Source organism: Rattus norvegicus, chromosome 8 (assembly GCF_021556685.1).
Source record: "Rattus norvegicus strain SHRSP/BbbUtx chromosome 8, alternate assembly SHRSP_T2T, whole genome shotgun sequence".
NCBI classification, from domain to species: Eukaryota; Metazoa; Chordata; class Mammalia; order Rodentia; family Muridae; genus Rattus; species Rattus norvegicus.
The window spans coordinates 75,512,180-75,530,617 of record NC_141541.1 but is presented as its reverse complement, the minus strand read 5'-3'; the positions used below and the strand labels follow the sequence as shown (position 1 = coordinate 75,530,617).

Below are 18,438 nucleotides of genomic sequence, written 5' to 3'. Positions count from 1 at the left end.
GGATAGAGTTGTCTGGGAAGAAGACTCTCAACTGAGAAAATGCCTTCACCTCCTCAAGCCGGCCTGCAGCACAAGTAGACCTTTTCCTTGATTGACGAGTGAGGTAGAGCGGTTCAGCCTGCTGCGGGTGGTGCCATCCTTGGGCAGCTGGGTCCAACGGTGTATGCGGAAGCAGGCTGCACAAGCCAGGGAGAAGCATTCCTCTGTGGCCTCTGCCTTATCCCTTGCTTCCTGGTTCTAACCTTGACTCCCTGTCCTGATTTCCTTCACAATGGTCTGTGAGGTGTGCATGGTATACACAAAGCCTTTCCTCCCCAGGTTGCCTTTGGTCTTGGTGTTGTATTCCAACCATAGATAGCTAACTAATCAGACACAAGTGGAGAACCCTAATGCAGCCCACTTCACCCCCGTTTTCTCAGGGTCGGAGGAGATTTTGCTCCAGCAGTCTCACCTCAGAAACGCAGTGGAACCCCAAGGGAAATGAGCAGAATCCCTTGTTCTGATATGGGCCCATGGGTAATTTTAAGACGATCCTGCCCCTTTATAACCATTGCTTTCCTACCTGCACCATAACACTTCCTATCAGTTGCAGGCCTTCACTTCACAGACAGAAAGGCAAGAAAACAAACAAAAACTCCAGCAAAACCAAAACCAAACCCAAGGCCCAAAGATAGCAGATGATGACTTGAACAAACTTTTACAGCCAAAGGGAGCCCAACCTGGATAGAGTCAGATTTCCTCAGACTGTCTATTGTGGATCACACCATTTCCCTGGTACTACCATGCTGCCTTTCCTGGACACCAGACCTCTTAGAGGTGTGTGTGTGTGTGTGTGTGTGTGTGTGTGTGTGTGTGTGTGTGTCTGTGTCTGTGTGTGTCTGTGTGTGTCTGTGTGTGTGTCTGTGTGTGTCTGTGTGTGTCTGTGTCTGTGTGTGTCTGTGTGTGTCTGTGTCTGTGTGTCTGTGTCTGTGTGTGTGTCTGTGTGTCTGTGTGTGTGTGTGTCTGTGTGTGTGTGTCTGCGTGTATCTATGTGTCTGTGTGTGTGTCTGTGTGTGTGTCTGTGTGTGTGTGTGTCTGTGTGTGTGTGTCTGTGTGTCTGTGTGTGTGTGTCTGTGTGTGTGTGTCTGTGTGTCTGTGTGTGTGTGTGTCTGTGTGTCTGTGTGTGTGTGTATCTATGTGTCTGTGTGTATCTATGTGTCTGTGTGTGTCTATGTGTCTGTGTGTGTGTGTCTGTGTGTGTGTCTGTGTGTGTGTCTGTGTGTGTGTGTCTGTGTGTATGTCTGTGTGTATGTCTGTGTGTATGTCTGTGTCTGTGTGTGTGTCTGTGTCTCTGTGTGTGTCTATGTGTCTGTGTGTGTGTCTGTGTGTCTGTGTGTGTGTCTGTGTGTGTGTCTGTGTGTGTGTCTGTGTGTGTCTGTGTGTGTCTATGTGTGCGTGTCTGTGTGTGTGTGTCTGTGTGTCTGTGTGTATGTGTCTGTGTGTCTGTGTGTCTGTGTATGTGTGCCCACAGAGTGGGCATAGGTGCATATATGTATATGCAGGTGGAGGTCCAAGGATAACAGTAAACATTGTTCCTGGGTTTATTCATCTCTACTCTCTGAAGCATGGTCTCTTACTGGCCTGGGATCACCTAGTGGGCTAAGCTGGCTGACCAGTGAGTACCAGGAGCCTCCTAACCTCCACTTCCCCAGCTTGGGGATTATAAGCGTGCATTATCCACCTTGATGTTTCCTTGTTTGTTTAGCATGGTCTTGGGAATCAACTCAAGTATGAATGCTTGGCTGACTGATGATCAAGTCCCCTGTCTGGCCCGAATCTTAGGTCTTAGTTTAAATGCCTCTTCCTCCACTAAGCCTCTCCAGAACAAACCCCACCCACAGGCTGTAGGTTTCCCTAACTTAACTGATGGTCCTAGGTCATCTGTCTGTAGAGGAGAAAATAGAGAGACATGGGGCTAGGGTTGGGGGGAGGTGGTGCACAACTTATAAAGCCCTTTATTTTCCAGATGTGGCTGAACAACTTTGCCAAGAGTCCTAACGGGAACCAGATTGCTCAGGTTAGAGTCCTGGATTCTTCACCACAGCTTAGAGTCAGTCTCGTGTGTCCTTTGCTTCCTATTTTCCTTTCTAAAAAAAAAACCTGTAAGCTACAATAGACATAGGCTCTTGCCTGTCCGTCTACAAAGCCTGGCACTGGGGTACATGCAAATATGTTTACAAAATGCACAAGCAAGAACCTGGGAGATGGCTCAGCCGGTGTAGGCACTAGGCACTAGCCACACAAGCCTGATGGCCAGAGTTCAATCCCAGGAGCCCATAGTAGAGCAGCATTCCTACACAGTGCCAGAAGCAGAGACAGGAGAGTCTCCCAGAAGCTCCTGGACCTGCACGCCTGTAGATCCCAGAGCAACAGAACAAGAGAGGCTACTGCAAAAAGGTGAAAGTAAGAACCAACTGCCAAAAGTTGTCCCCTGGCCTCCACATACATGATGTGGCATGTGCACGGGCTCACACATGCATGAATGTGTGTGCGCGCGCACACACACACACACACACACACACACACACACACACACACACGGATGAATCATTCCCCAGCACATGGAGGTAGCCAGCCTCAGGCACACCTCCTTGCTTCTTCAGTGCGCTGCTGAGAGATCCCCTAAGAGAGTAGTTTGGAGATGAGATTGTTGTGTTTCTCGTGGACACGGCATGAAAACCTTTTGCTAAATACTGAGAAAGCTCCTAAAGTGTTAGAGGCTGAGGTCTGTGGCTCGCTCAAGACCTCTGCTCGCTGCTGGCCTCGGGAGTATAAGAAAAGCAGTCTGTAAAACTGCCTCATGCCCCATGGTGAAATCACGGCCCAGCTGTGGTCTGGGCTTCCGGCATGGAGGGTTCTCTTGTACCTCACCTCCACTCCTGTGGCATGGGAGAGTTCTAGCATCTAGCTGGCCAACACCAAAAGGGTGGCTGTGGTTTTCTAGTTTGTGTGAGGAGACTCAGGCCAAAGAGGAGGACCAGAGAGAATAGCGCCTGCCTGTAACTGGTGAAGTAGCAGCAGAGTGGGAGGCAGAACTTAGGGATCTTGCTTCTTTGGCCAATGCCCTCGCCATCACCACCCAGAGAATGACTACATCTGCCATGTACTGGGTCATAAAAGCTACAGACTCTGAAATGAATATAAAATGTTTTAAAAGTTAAGTACATACCATATTACAAAGGTAAGGCCTTACCTTCCAAGAACCTAGTTTATTGGCAGTAAAACTAAATTCTCAAAGTCGTAAGTGGGGAAAGATTGTGAGTTTAAGCCAGGCCATTGCACTGTATTCAGAGCAGACTAAGCACTGAGACTTCTCAGGAGATATTCGGACAACAGCGCACACTCCACAACTCTACCTGAGTGGCCTATGTGTCATGGTTTGAATGCTTGGCCCAGGGAGTGGCACTATTTGAAGGTATGGCCTTGTTGGGGTAGAAGTGTCACCGTGGGCATGGGCTTAAGACCCTCACCCTGGGCTGGAGAGATGGCTCAGTGGTTAAGAGCACTGACTGCTCTTCCAGAGGTCCTGAGTTCAAATCCCAGCAACCACATGGTGGCTCACAACCATCTGTAATGGGATCTGATGCCCTCTTCTGGTGTGTCTGAAGACAGTGACAGTGTACTCACATACATTAAATAAATAAATCTTTAAAAAAAATTAGTTTAAAGTCTTTCCCAGTGCTGATCCCCAGATGACCTTTCAGGGAGTTAGCTGGTATTGAGGAAGACTATGTGTTCGCCATGTGGGAAGAGGAAAGAACAGTCTTAGAACTTGGGAAGAGTTTGAGGGGAGGGTAAGGAAACACCAGCACCTTTGAAAGCACAACTTCACCAAACATTCCTCAGATGTGGGTTTGGGAGCATCCGAGGGCTGACTGTGGGCTTCCAGGATTTGGGGGATTGTTAGGGAGGGGATGTTTTCGATATGATTTCAGAACTAAAACAAATGAACTCTAACCACAATGACTCACACAAGTCTGCTCAGCAGGCCAGTTATCCAGGGTGCCAACCTGATTTCCTCAGAATCAGCCTCAAAACCCAACTGGACCAGTCTCACCTTCTACCCCCAGAACAAACAAGCTGAGGTGGACTGTCCACTGCAATCGTGTCTGCAGGAACTTTAGTGAGAGGTGGCATGATGGGAGAGGGAGAAGTGGGGGAAGCTGAGGCACTTGGACAGCCACAGGCATACCTTTTTATTCTTATTTGTGTGTGTGTGTGTGTGTGTGTGTGTGTGTGTGTGTGTGTGTGTGTGTGGGTGTGTGTGTGTGGGTGTGTGTGCGCGCGCGCACTCGCGCGCACGTGCATATATATCTGTCTGCAGTGTCTGCAGAAAAAGATGTCGGTCTCCTGGATCTGGAGTTATAGGTGATTCAGAAATGGGAACCCAACTCCAGTCCTCTGCAAGAGCAGTAGGTACACTTAACTGCTGAACTGTCTCCCTAGTCCTCAAGTAAATCTTTTATCAGAAAAAAATGGCAGAGAATAATAATGGTTAGAATCACCGTAAAGGAGAGATCCTACACCCAGGACATAAGAGGATGTGTTCTCGACACCAAAGGCCGGAAGTGATTAGCATCCAACATACAAAGTAGTGTTTGAAAAGTACGCAGAGGGATGGGGTGTCACTCAGTTTATAGAATGCTTGTCGACCAAGCATGGAGCCTGGTTTCCTTCCCCAGCACTGACTAAACTGGGAACTGTAGGACACACCTGTAATACCAGTTCTTGGGAGGAAGACGCAAAAGGATGAGGCATTCAGGGCATTCAGATTCATCTCCTAGTACATAGTGAAAAGAAGGTCAGTCTGGGCTACTTGGAACTCTGCCTAACAAGAAAAATCACACGCACGCACGCACACACACACACACACACACACACACACACGCACACGCACACGCACACGCACACGCACGCGCGCATCATACCTACCTATAATCCCAGGAATAAGAAGTCTGTAGCAGGAGTGTAAGCTACAAAGTAAGACTCTGTCCCCCAAGTTAGACTAAAATAGAATAGAATATATAGAGGCGCTGAAGAAAAAGAACTCACTGGAGATGACCTTAGACACTCTCATTTTGCTTGTCACTGGTCACTTCATGTACAGTTCAGGGTCCTTGGCAGGGACCTGGGCTTGGGGAGGTTGCCCCTGGAGGCCCTGGTGGAGCTTTTGCCAAAAGCTGTCTTACAAGCTGGGAGTCCTCTTCTTAGCCTAAGGGCTCCTGTGTGAGGATGGAGATCACATGCACCCTGTGATATCTAACGCATGTTTCAGACCTGTGGCTTTGGTAGCGGTTCCCTGCTCTGCTGGGCTTGGTGTTCTGAAGTCTTTACCAGATCCAGTCCTTTCTGCTGCTTCTAGAGGGAACGCCTAGCAGACCATTATTCATCCCAAGCTTTTGACTACAGCCTCATTCTCCACGGGGATGTATCTTTCTACAGTGTACCTCAGTCCTCGAGTTATCCCCAGATCCAAGCACAGAACTGAGCCCCTCATGGACACCCGAGACATGTGCATGGGGTGGACAGCCGTTCTGTGCTGTGTTGGTGCTGGCTGGGAAACACAGGCGTAGGTTGTGCAGGGATCTAGGAACAAGGAGGGTCGGGAAAGTGAAGCAGGTTCGCTGTGAGGGGGTATGGAAGGGGTTGGGAAGCCCTGAGAACCATGCATCGTCGCTCATAAATCTTCCACACTCTTCACGGCACAAAAGCCCCAAGGACAGATCTCTTTTCCTGCCATTAATCTAAGACTGACTGTAGTGTTTCCGTGCTTGTCTAAAGGGGACAATAGAACTTCTCTCAGACCCCAAGCAGCAGCACAGAGATGAATGGGGGAAAGATACTGTACACAGGTGGCCTTTCATCTGATGACAGAACCAACTCCTGCCAAGAACCATGCCAGGGAGCTGCCCAACACCCTCAGAAAGATCCAACCAGCTGTCAACAGTTCAGTGAGGGCGACATCTCTGACAACCACCCTGCTGAGCAGGCTCATGTGAGCCATCATGGGTGGAACTCGCTTGCCCAGGAGGCTTAGATGCCTAGACACAGAGAACACAGCTGTCCAAAGAGGCACAGACTATATAGCAGAGCTAAGGGTACATGCCTCCCTCTGCACACATGGACCTGCTTAGGCACTAAGGTCAGAAAAAGAGGCCTCATAACCTTCTCTTATGCATGTCCAAGGAAAGGTCAATATAAATAAATAAGCTTTACATCCTTCTTTTACCAAATGAGAAAATCACACACACACACACACACACACACACACACACACACACACACACATAACCCTTTGGAGACCAATTGGAACACATAAACTTTAAATAATACAGATGGAAAAGTCGATTGCTGCTAATAAAATTCTACTAATGATTTCTTGGCTTTTTTTCAAACAAATTCTGTCAAGTGATCAATTTAGTAACCTAAAAAACATTGACTAAGTTCCTTGGAGGCTTTTACATAGTTCTCAAATACTGTATTGTTATTGAAAAGTGCAGCTAATGCAAAATAGTTGTCCTGGAATTAAAAATCTGTTTGTGGTCATGCCCTCTGGTTTTTGTTTTTTGGTTTTTTTTTTTTTTTTCAAAAAATGAGTATTTGTTTGTGTATCGTTTAGGTGTATGTGTGTGTGCGTGCCTGACTGTGTTCCTGTGCATTACATATGTGTGGGTGCTCTTGGAGGCCAGAAGAGGGCTCTAGACCCTAGAACTGGAGTTGCAGACAAGCTGTGAGCCACTATGAATGCTGGGAACTGAAACCTGGATCTCTGCTCTTAACTGCTGAGTTACCTCTCTAGCCTCCACGTCCTCATTTTTGAGAGGCAATTCTAACACAGCAGCTTATCCATGGCACCATTTTGAAAAGTGATGTTCTCTGATTATTTCAGTCTTTGTTTCTGTCCAAGAGGAAGATGATGGTGGGACTTGCTCTACAACCAACCAGGTCTTGCACGAGGCAGCGAAAACCCAGCTAGAAACTTAGCTTCTGGCACTGCTGAGTTCTGAGTTCTGCATAAAGAATGCGCTTATAGAGGGGGAGAAATGGAAGAATGTGCTTGTGATCAGTGGAGTCAGGGGAGACCAACCTAGGCCAGAGGATTTATCTGTTCACTGTATTACCCAACTATGCAGACTGTTTAAAAATTAATTTCTGGATGGGCATAACGGCAGATACGTGAAGATCCAGCCCTTGGGAGGGTGAGGCAGGAAGACCGTAAGTTCAAGTTCATGATGGCATAGCAAGATTCTAACGAAAGGGAGGGGGACCTGAAATTGCAGCCACAGACTCATCTGTCTTGGCATGCCATTGCGGTTTATGAACTTTAAACTTAATCCTTGAAAGAAAATCTCTTTTAATTGGCAAGTTATGCATCGAATAACATCTACAATTTGAATTTATTAAGACCAGATGGTCTCTAACTTACATTGGCTCAACTTAGATCTTTCAGCTTACAATGGAGCGACAGCGATGTGTGTCCTATATTCACATTTGCTAGGCTGTGGAATTAGCGTAGACGTCCATCAACAGATAAGTGAAGAATAGAGAGTGAGGGGTACAGTAGATACTACTCAGCCATAAATGAATGGTAATCTTGGGGAGAGGATCAGTGGTTAGCACGTGTAACCTAAGTCTGAGGACCAAAGCTCTGATCTGCAGAAACCCATGTTGATGTCAGGTGGACACGGCAGCCCACTCGTCATCTGAGCCTCAGAGAGCAGAGATGAGATACCCCAGAGCAACTGAATCAGCAAGCCCTGGATTCTACTGACTCTACCTCTAAGAATAAAGTGTAAGAATGATCAAGGATGATTTCTGACATCAACCACGGTCCTACACACACACACACACACACACACACACACACACACACACACATATACACACAGGCGCACACACACAGACACACACACAAAGGCACACACACACATACACACATAGACACACACACAAAGGCACACACACACATACACACACAGACACACACACAAAGGCACACACACAAAGGCACACACACACATACACATACAGACACACACACAAAGGCACACACACACATACACACACACAGGCACACATGTCTACATACACATATAGAAGCACGAGTGTATACACACACACAGGCGTACACACACACACAGGCACACATGTCTACATACACATACAGAAGCACAAGTGTACATACACATACAGAAGCACGAGTGTACATACACACACAAGCACATGTGTACAAACACACACATACAAGCACACATGTCCACACACACAAGCATACATGTTTACATACACATACAGAAGAATGAGTGTACACACACACACACACACATACACACTGCAGATATAAATATACATATATATGCATGAAAATTTGAAAAAAACCCACAATATTCAGCAACTTTCAGCAAAATTGATGGAACCAGAAGACGTGTTAAGTAAAATAACTCAAGTACAGGAGGAAGGAAAAATTATTTTATGGTTTCTTTCATATGTGGATATTAAAAACAAAAGTTGATCAGGATGTTAAAACCAAAAGTTGATTGGACTGTATAATGATGGCTGCTCGCTGCCGAGCAGGCTGGGGAGATAGAGTGGGAGGTCAGACAATAGGCACCTGCACGGAGAGACGGACATAATAAGGTAGGGCACCCACAGAACAAAGGGAGTCTGTGCTTTACAATGGGCTGTTATATATCTTATGAATAGCTAGAGGATTTCAGAAGCTTCAAATACAAGGACATAGGACATTGCTTTGATTTCATCATTCTCCTTTGTATACTGTGTTTAAAATCACATTGTGTCACATAAGTAAAGATAGTTATGTTAATCAACATTTTTATGCTTAAGGAGAAAAAAAACAACTCCTCTAATCTTATTAGCACATATTATATTCATGAATCAAATTATTAAATTTACTGTGTAAATTTGCACAATTAAATTCTCTTTTAATGTTGATAGAGGGTTTAAGGTATCCCTAGCTGGCCTCTAATATGTAGCCAAGAATGACCTTGAATTTCTGGTTTCTCCCACCACCGCCTCCAGAGTTGAGGGGATTACAGGTGTACACCTTCACTGTAGATGAACGCTGTGCTGCAGCTCTAAGCCAGGACTTTCTGAATGGTAGGCAAGCACTTTACCAACTGAGCTACAACCCCAGCTCCCACACAAAATATTTTGAAGTTGATAAGCATTCAATGGAAATTTTTTTAAAAAGATCTATTTATCTACCAACTGAGCTACAACCCCAACTCCTAAAATAAAAAAATTTAAAGTTGACAAGCAGTCAATAGAAACTGTACTTTGGATTTTTTTTCTTAAACAATCTGTTTATTTACTTTGGTGTCCGCGTGCTTGCACCTGTGTGTATGTGCACCACATGTATGCAGTACCTGAGAAGGCCAGAAGAGGGCACCAGGTTCCCCTGGAACTGGAGTTACAGGCAGTTGTGAGCTGCCTGATGTGCACTCAGATGCACAGACATAAAATTGAATAAAAATCTCTTTAAAGCTCTTTGCAGGATGAAGAGGATAGGTCTCAAATGGAGTGGAAAAAAATACAAAAGCAACTCAGTAAGTGTCAATAACGCATTATAAAGGGCCACCATTTGTTCCCATTGTCTTCTCAAAGGAGTAATTGCAGGCAGATAGGAGGCGCTACCTAACCTGACCTGTCCTAAACTGTTGAATCGAAACAATGAGAGGGAAGAAACTAGCAAAAGGGCCTGTCCAGGTCACTCAAAGGTAATGTGGCAAGATTCGTGTCCTGCCATTATTCCTTGAGGGGAGAAAACACAAGGGAAGGCTGAGTGCTGAACAAACAAACTTCTATATATCGTTAAAGACCAGACCACAGATTGTGGAATACAGAGATGACAAAGCTTGTTATTTTTAATATCCCCATCAGCTTATGAATTAAAAAAAACAACTCAGCTGGTTCATTTCCGCCTCATTTTCTTTTCTGTATATCATCTCTCTTCTTTGTTTCACTCCCCTCCCTTCCAGTGGCCTGAGACTAGACTCCTTCCAAAAAGGCTTGTCTGAGATAAGGGTGTCTGTGGCTTGCTTATTTTAGGAAGTGGTTCAAGGAACAGGGCTTGGGGAGGGGCTTAAGAGATGAGACAGTCAACCACCCAGAGAGGCAGATAGAGCTCCCTCCCTTTGGGGCCCTCTGCGAGGCTGTACAGAGTATGTCCCAGACTTATCTACACAAATAATAACTCCTTTTTTAAAATGTGACTCTGTAATTTAAATGTTTCTTTCCTCATCCCATAGCATGGTTATGTGTTGGGAGCAGAGAGTATTCAACAGTTTTAATTGCTCCACCTTTGCTGCTTGTCCTTTAACTTTGACATATTCCCATGATGCACTGTAATGGTTTCTGTGTTAGAAATGAAGAATTGTCTCCTCAGAAAAAAGTAACAGCTGACGCAGTGCAGCTAAACCTAGGTTCTGGCGCATCTGATGCCACAGCTGCTGTTCCTCAGCACAAACTCTGCCACCTGGGCAGTGTGGGTGGCTTCGGAGTGATGTTTACCTGTGTCACAATGTTACATCTAATCTCAGCCACCCTCAGTCCTCAAATACCCACTGGCCCCTGTGTGGGTCGAGCTTTATTCTAGAGAGACTCTAAAAATTGCAGAAGCCAAGGGATTCTTAGAATCTTTATTCAAAAGGCCGTTGTTGTGCCCCGTTGTATTTGGGGACCACAGCTCTTCTATGTCCCAAAGATGAAGGGTTGTGTTGGCTAGTCACACCACTCAAGTGGCAAGGAAGGCTTTCCCTGCTGCAGACTCCCTTTGTAAACGCTGTATACTTTGTAACCTTTGTTGTGATGAAATACCAAGACCGAAAATAACTTGGAGGAAGAAGGTTTTAGTTGGCTTACAGATCCAAGTCACTGTCCACCGTGAAGGGAAGTCAGGCAGGTACTTGGTAGCAGGAACTGAAGCAGAGACCATGGAGGAATGCTGCTTATTAGTTTGCTTGTCTTGTCTTCTTATACAACCCTGGACCACCTTTCCAGGGGCTGTGGCACTGCCCACAGTATGTTGGACCTTCCACATCAATTGTTCATCAAGGAAATGCTCCCACAGGCTGATCTGAGAGAGACCTTGTTCAAAATGGTTTCTAGTCATAGTACTTCAGCTCGTGTCAAGTTAACAGAACACTAACTCAGAGGTCTGGAGATGTGGCTCAGTGGTTAAATTCACTGGCTGCCCTTCCGGAGGATCAAGGTTCAGTTTCTAGCACCCACATGGCAACTCATAACTATCTGTAACTCCAGTCCCAGGGGAATCCAACCCCCTCTCTTAGCCTTTTAGGGTACCAGACATGAACAGGATGCACAGATATACAAGTAGACAAAATACCCACATATATATAAAATAAAATAATTTAAAAAAAATAACCAGAACCATGATATAATTATTCTAATCTTTTCTGGTTAAAAAGAATTCCATCTCAATGATTTAAATTGAAATTGTTCTTTAGATGAGGTTTCGCAGTGCCTGCCTTTAAATTCAAATGTCATGGTGTTGCCAAGCAAACACTTCTGCCTCCCAGCACAGCTTTTCAAGGTTTTGAAAGGCTGGGGACTTGGAATGTGCTGTGGGTCACCTTCCTCTCTGTGATTCGGTCCCTGCTTTAGACTTGTCTCAGTGTTCCATTGCTGCGAAGAGACACCAAGGCCATGGCAACTCTTACAAAGGGAAACATTTCATCTGGGCTGGCTTACCGGGTCAGAGGTAGTTCATTATCAACATGGCAGGAACCATGGCAGCAGGCAGGCAGACATGGTGCTAGAGAAGGAATTTCGAGTTCTACATCTGTGGGGAGGGGGAGAGAGTGAGAACGTGTGAAACCTCCAGCTCCCAGCCCCCACACCCCCAGTGGCACACTTCCTCCAGCAAAGTCACAATTCCTAATGACACTGCCCCCTATGGAGGCTATGGGGGCCATTTTCATTCAAACCACCCAAACTCCAGATGCTTGCCCAGAGTTTGGTGGTCACCAGATGGCCTCAGGGGAAGGACACGGAGAACTGTCTCCAAACCTGTCACCCTTCCCTTCCCATCTATTATCATTAGAGAAAAACTTGAACATAGACATAGAGGCTGCTGAACAGGCGGTTTGGAGGCTATGTGTGTGTGTGTGTGTGCGTGTGTGTGTGTGTGTGTGTGTGTGAGAGAGAGAGAGAGAGAGAGAGAGAGAGAGAGATTGATTGATTTTATTCATTGGTGTCTACTAGTACTGCCTTGCCTTGCTTAGTTTTTATTTCCTAAAGACAGGAGATTTACAGCTAAGATGGGCTTCCTCAGTCCAGAAGCCCCTGTAAGACAACCTACAGCCCCAGGGCCCCTGGTTATAAACCCTACTTGGATTGAAGAGGGAGGAGAAGGCTTGAGCAAGAGAGAGGCATAGGGAACAGGCATGCACCGTTTTCAATGGCTGGAGAAGCTGAGGAACCCAGGGTTCAAACTTCCCTAAAGCTCCCAACTTGCAACCAGTTGGTATCCAGTGTCTCAGTCAGAGTTTGTATCCTGCACAAAACATCATGACCAAGAAACAAGTGCGGGGTGTGGGGGGGGGGGGGTCAAGGGTTTATTCAGCTTACACGTCCACATTGCTGTTCATCACCAAAGGAAGTCTGGACAGGGACTCGGGCAGGGCAGGAGCCTGGAGGCAGGAGTGGATGCAGACGCCATGGAGGATGCTGCTTACTGGCTTGCTTCCCCTGGCTTGCTCAGCTTTACTCTCTTTTAGACATCAAGACTATCAGCCCAGGGATGGCTCCACTTGATCACTAGTTGAGAAAACGCCTTACAGCCGGATCTCATGGAGGCATTTCCTCAAGGGAGGCTCCTTTCTCTGTGGTAACTCCAGTTTGAGTCGACTTGACACAGAAAACCAGCCAGTACACAGTGAGAAGTTTCTGGGTGTCCATGGTTCACCCCTGGTCTGCCTCTGCATCTTTGTGCATGAGCCCAGCAGCACCCTGGGTCAGTTACTTTCTTCCTCACTGTGACAAAATAGATTTGTGACGCTTCCTACTGCCGCAGGCGGTGTCCGTGCAGAGATTCAAAGCTACTCCCAGTGCTGAGGCTAAGAGACTTCTAGCACCCTGCCATGGATGGAATATCCATATCCACCTCTCCCGCCTCAGTGCCGTACGGTTCGGGGAAAATCACAGAAGGTGCAATGAAAGAATGGAAGACCAGCGATGGGGAGAAACCCTGTGACATAGTCTTTTAGACGTGGCTTAGCTGTTGTACACACGAACCCAAAACAGCTGTGTTTTCCATCACATGCCCTGACCGAGATCAAGCCAGTTAGGAATTCCAGAATACATGGGGAGGGCAACCTAGGCCCTAACTTAGGTGAACTTAGATGAGGAGCTGTTGGCAACTGATGGATGCTGGCAGATGAAGAGGAATTATTTTTCTTTGAGGAGGCAGCCATTGGTAATGCCCAGGCCCCAGCGGCTGAGCGTCATATCTACCTATGGGCATCACTAATTAGACTCAGTGGGTACAAAAACCAAATAGTATATAGCCCAGGAGTTTATGTGGGCTCACAGTACAAAGGTAAAGTCCACTATGACGGAAAATGGCGACAGGAATGTGAGGTAGATGTTACATTGTGTCCATGGGGAGCAGAAAAACAAGGAGCATTCAGCTTGCTTTCTCCAGCCCGGGAGAGGGGGCTGCCCGCATTGGTGGGTTCTCCCATCCTCAGTCAACTCAGTCTAGAAGCTCCCTCACACAGATGTGCAGGGGTTTGTCTCCTGGGTGAGTCTAGATCCTGTCAAGATGACAACCTGTGTGAACCACCGCATGTGGCATAGTGTGAGGAAGAGTCACCCGTATTCTTATGCTCACTTGGTGAGTCACTCGCTCAGACATCTTTTCTGTTGATCTCATGCAGCATGCTGACTGTGACCTAAGCTTCGTCATTCGAGTTCTGCAGGGGCGGGAGCAGGCTCTGAGAGGGGAAGTAGGCCGCTCAGGGAATAGGCTGAAGAGAGTCATAGCTGGGTGAAATCATGTATGTTCTTGTCTCACCCCACCCCACAAGGCTCTGCTCCCAATTACTTCTTGTGTGTGTGTATATATATCATATGTGTATACATGAGTGCACATGTATGTAGAAGCCAGAGTCCGATGTCAGGTGTCTCCTCTGTTACTCTCTCTTCCTTATATTTGAGATAGGGCGCATCACTCAGTACAGAGGTCACCAGTTTGGCTGGGCTGGCCAGCCAGTGAGTTCTAGAGAGCTTGCCTCTGCTTTCCGGGCATGGGGATTACGGACACTCACTGCCACACTGGCTGCTCCTGTGGGAACTTAAGGATCTGAACCCAGGTCCTCATGATTGCATGGCCAGCACTTTCCTGACTGAACCGTCTCCCTCTCAATACCTCCAACACACACACACACACACACACACACACACACACACACACACACACACACACGTATAGAGAGCCCTTATATAGGAAACCATGGTTAACACATTCTGTTAGGATACATCATACTCAAAATGACAAAACTGCAGTTAGTGAAGCCGGACTTTCACACTCTTCTCTCATTCCCCGGGGAGAAGAAAACAATCTCTAGGATACATTTCATTGCTCAAGTTTTGGAACTAGATTGTCCGTAATGTAAATTCCTCTACACCAGAGCCTGTGAATAGCATTCAGACTCTGTGAGCTTCAATCTCATGCCTGTAAAAAGGGACAAACAGTGCTTACATCTAATGAGGCCACAAAGATGAAATAAGATGGTGCCTTGTGAGTGGACAGCATTCAGCACCAAATAATCACTCGATAGTTTGATCTGTTATTTATGATGCTAGCTGTGATATCAACAAAACCAAAGATCTGCATCACACACAAGCAGCCAAGTGCACGTGACCATGTGTAGAGGCTGATGTGTCACCCATGCTTACACCCATGCTTACACCCATGCTTATACCCATGCTTACACCCATGCTTACACCCATGCTGTCACTTTCCATCCCCGTGACAAAACACCCAAGGATAAACAACTTAAAGAAGTAAAGACCTATCTTGATTCGTGGTTTTCAGTCTGTGGCTTGCTGGCTCCATTGTTTATGGGCCTGTGGTAAAGCAAAACACCCTGGCGTAAGGGCGGGATGGGGCACGGCTGCTCACCTCACCTCATGGTAACTTGGTAACAGAGAGAAAGGTCTGGGGGCAAGAGGTACCCATCCCTAGTCACCTGTTTTCTAATCAGCCACCTCCAGCCCCACTACCACCTGAGACTGCTCGGCCAAGAACTCACCAATAGACTGATTAATTGATGGAGTCCATCCTTGTCACCATTTGTCAATAGCACCACAGGGGACCAAGCCTTTAACACAGGAGCCCTGAGTGATGGGGATGGCACTTCTTATTCACACTGTGACAGAATTGCTGCCAAAAGGCTTGAGATATCCCCAGGATCATAGATAACGAAGTGTAAGCAGCCAGGTGGCTGGTCTGGGAGAGAAAGGGGACAGACACCAGGAACCTCTGACCTTGGAGAAGAAGTTCATTTGGTGGATGTGTCTAACCCCTACCTCATCTGTTGCCAGAAGAAGGGAGTCTAAATGGAGCGCAGAACATTCCAGGCGTTGGCAAAGATAGGACAAGTGTGACCGAGCGTCAGGGCAAAGGGAGCCGGCAGGCTGGCACCAGGTGCCTGTGAGTATGTGTCTGCTCTTTGTCCTTGTCACCTGCCTGTTGGGAATTCTGCCCACCATCAGTGCAGTGGGTATGAAGAGAGACCAATCAGAGAAATATTTTTAATTGTTTGTCTTCCTTAATTAAAAAAAAAAACACCATGGGCATTGTGTAGAATATATTCTAACCCCCCCCAAAGGTGTATAATCAAAACAGAGTAAGGTGGATTTCTTCCCTCCCACCCCTGACACACACATGCACATGTGTATCAACTTTTTGTTTTGTTTGTTTGAGACAGGGTCTCTCCATGTAGTCCTGGCTGTCCCGTAGCTCACTATGTTAACCAGGCTGGCCTCAAACTCACAGTCATCTGCCTGATTCTGCCTGAGTGCTGGGACTAAAGGCATGCACCTGGCTAGAAGTTTTTGTTTGTTTATATTTTAATTTGAGTGTGTGTATATGTATATGTGTGAGTGTGGGTGTGTAGGTGTGAGTACAGGCACAGTGATGATTGTGTGTGGAGGTCAGAAGACACCTTTGGGAGTCATTTCCCTCCTGCTGAAGCAGGGTCTCTTGTGTATGTTGCTTTGCTGAGTATTCCAGACCATCTAGCCTGTCAGCCTCCAGATGCCTCTCCTGTCTCTCTCACCATGCTGTAGGAGTGAGAGAATTATAGACGTGCACCACAGTATTCTGATTTGTTTGTTTGGGGGAGGCAGAACTTCTTTGTGTAGCCCTGGCCATCCTGGAACTAGTTCTGTAGACCAGGCTGGCCTCGGCCTCACAGAGATCTGCCTGCCTCTGCCACCCAAGTGCTGGGATCAAAGGCCTGCACCACCACCCCCTACCTGACTGATATCCCAGTTTTTAATGTGGATTCTGAATATTGAACTCAGGTCATCAGGCGTGCACAGCTAACACTTTTAACCACCGAGCCACCTTCCCTCCCCACACAGGGACTTTTCAAATATCAGTACAGGAGTATAAACAACACAAGGAGCCCCCAGTGCTTGAATTCCATCTTCGACTGTTGTAGCACATGAGAGCTCCCACTAAAGCAATGCGACTTAGCAATGCGGCTTTTCAACGTGTTTCTAATCCTGCAGTGACTCCACCATGCACGATATTGAATCTAGAAAATTTGAGATCCAAGGACCTGGAATTATTGCTCTTCTCATCCCCTACCAGGCCCAAGCATCTAAATAAATGAAGAAAAAGGATAAGTCTCCTGCCCAGGTAATACAGGAAGGAAGGCAAGTGCTGGAAATATGGAAGTTTCTCTCCAAGCAGAAATAATCCTAGCAGAAATCATGTGCTCACCGAACACCAGTATCTTCCTAGCCGCCCTTCCTAGTGTTCTCCCTCTGTCCTCACTGAGTTCTCACCATACCTGCACCCTTTCACCCATGTTCACATGACGCACAGAAGCTGACCCACTTGCCGAGCTTCCCCCAGCCATGGAGAGATAGAGTAAGGTTTATGGTCAAGCTTCTTACCCTGCCTCCTTCAGCCCTTTTTCCTAACCAGTTACAACAGAGGGGACTCCTAACCAGGGACCTCTGACCCAGCCAGATGAGTCTGCTTGCACAGGTGAGGGTGAAGTCTGTCACAGCCTCTGCTGCAGGCAGGGAAAACAGGCACTGTGCTGTGTGCCCTGTCGTTGCCTAGCAACCTCTTTACAGACTTTAGAATCAACTCATTTGGTGAGTCACTGCCCCTATTCATCAGGCTTTGCACCAAAATGCCATAATCTGAAAGTTATTCATGCTCTCTATGTAAATATGCAGAGAAAATTTCAGATAGAATTTCATCAAAGGATCATAGGATTCCCCCCCCCTTTATTGCTTATCTCAAATTTTCACCCCCACCCCCACCCCACCCCCACATGTATACTCATTCTTGGAGGCCAGAAGGTGACACTTAATGCTTTCATTATCCCTTGTTTGTTTTTTATTTGAGGCTGGGTCTCTCACTGAGCCTAGAGCTCACCAATTCACTAAGGCTGTTCGGCCACCAAAGTCAGTGATGCTCCTGTCTCTGCCTCCCCAGGACTGGGATTACAGCTTCTTACACTCCTGGCCTTCTATGTAGGTTCAGGATTGGACTCAGGTCCTTCAGTTTGCATAGCAAACGCTCCATCAACTAAGCCACCTCCACAGCCTGTACCCTCCACAGGTTACTGCGCACATGGCTACAATGTTTCTACCATGAATACAGATTATTAGTGTCATCTGCCAAACAGGGAGGTAACAAGAGGGGAGAAGAAGGAGGAGGAGAGGTGAGTGTTTGCCGGGCTGGAGAGGAGACTGGGGAGGTAAATGGAGAGAGTGGGGCAGAAACAGTATCAAATGGGTGGGGCCCTTGCAAAGTCAGCTCTTCTGGTCCCAGGACAGCCAGGCTACAGCTCAGGTTAGGTCCAGGCTAAAGGGCATGGAGCATGAGGCTTCCCACACCGTCCTCACAGAACCCCATGTCAGCGTGTGTAAAAATACACCCATCACTCAGCTGGTTTCTGAGGAGGGGCAGCGTGACACCTGCTCCAGGTCATACTGCCTTGGCAGGGCCTCCTGGCCTGGGGCTGTTGGTTCAAAAATGCTGCATCTTTGGGGATTAAAAATAACCCTGGGTCTAGCTTGGCTGTCCTCACTCTCCCAGGATGACTGAGTTGTGGACAATGGCTGAATCCCCCAGGATTGCGTGTCTACTCACCCACCTAATCTTCT

At 47.0% G+C, this 18,438-nt stretch overlaps 1 protein-coding gene across 1 annotated transcript; it reads left to right on the top strand.

The window, feature by feature from the left end:
* The first annotated feature begins 782 nt into the window (after positions 1-782).
* On the top strand, positions 783-1,559 carry LOC148004220 (uncharacterized). Its single transcript, XM_087564107.1, has one exon. The coding sequence runs from the start codon at positions 783-785 to the stop codon at positions 1,557-1,559; it is 777 nt and encodes a 258-aa protein (XP_087420233.1).
* The last annotated feature ends 16,879 nt before the right edge of the window (positions 1,560-18,438 follow it).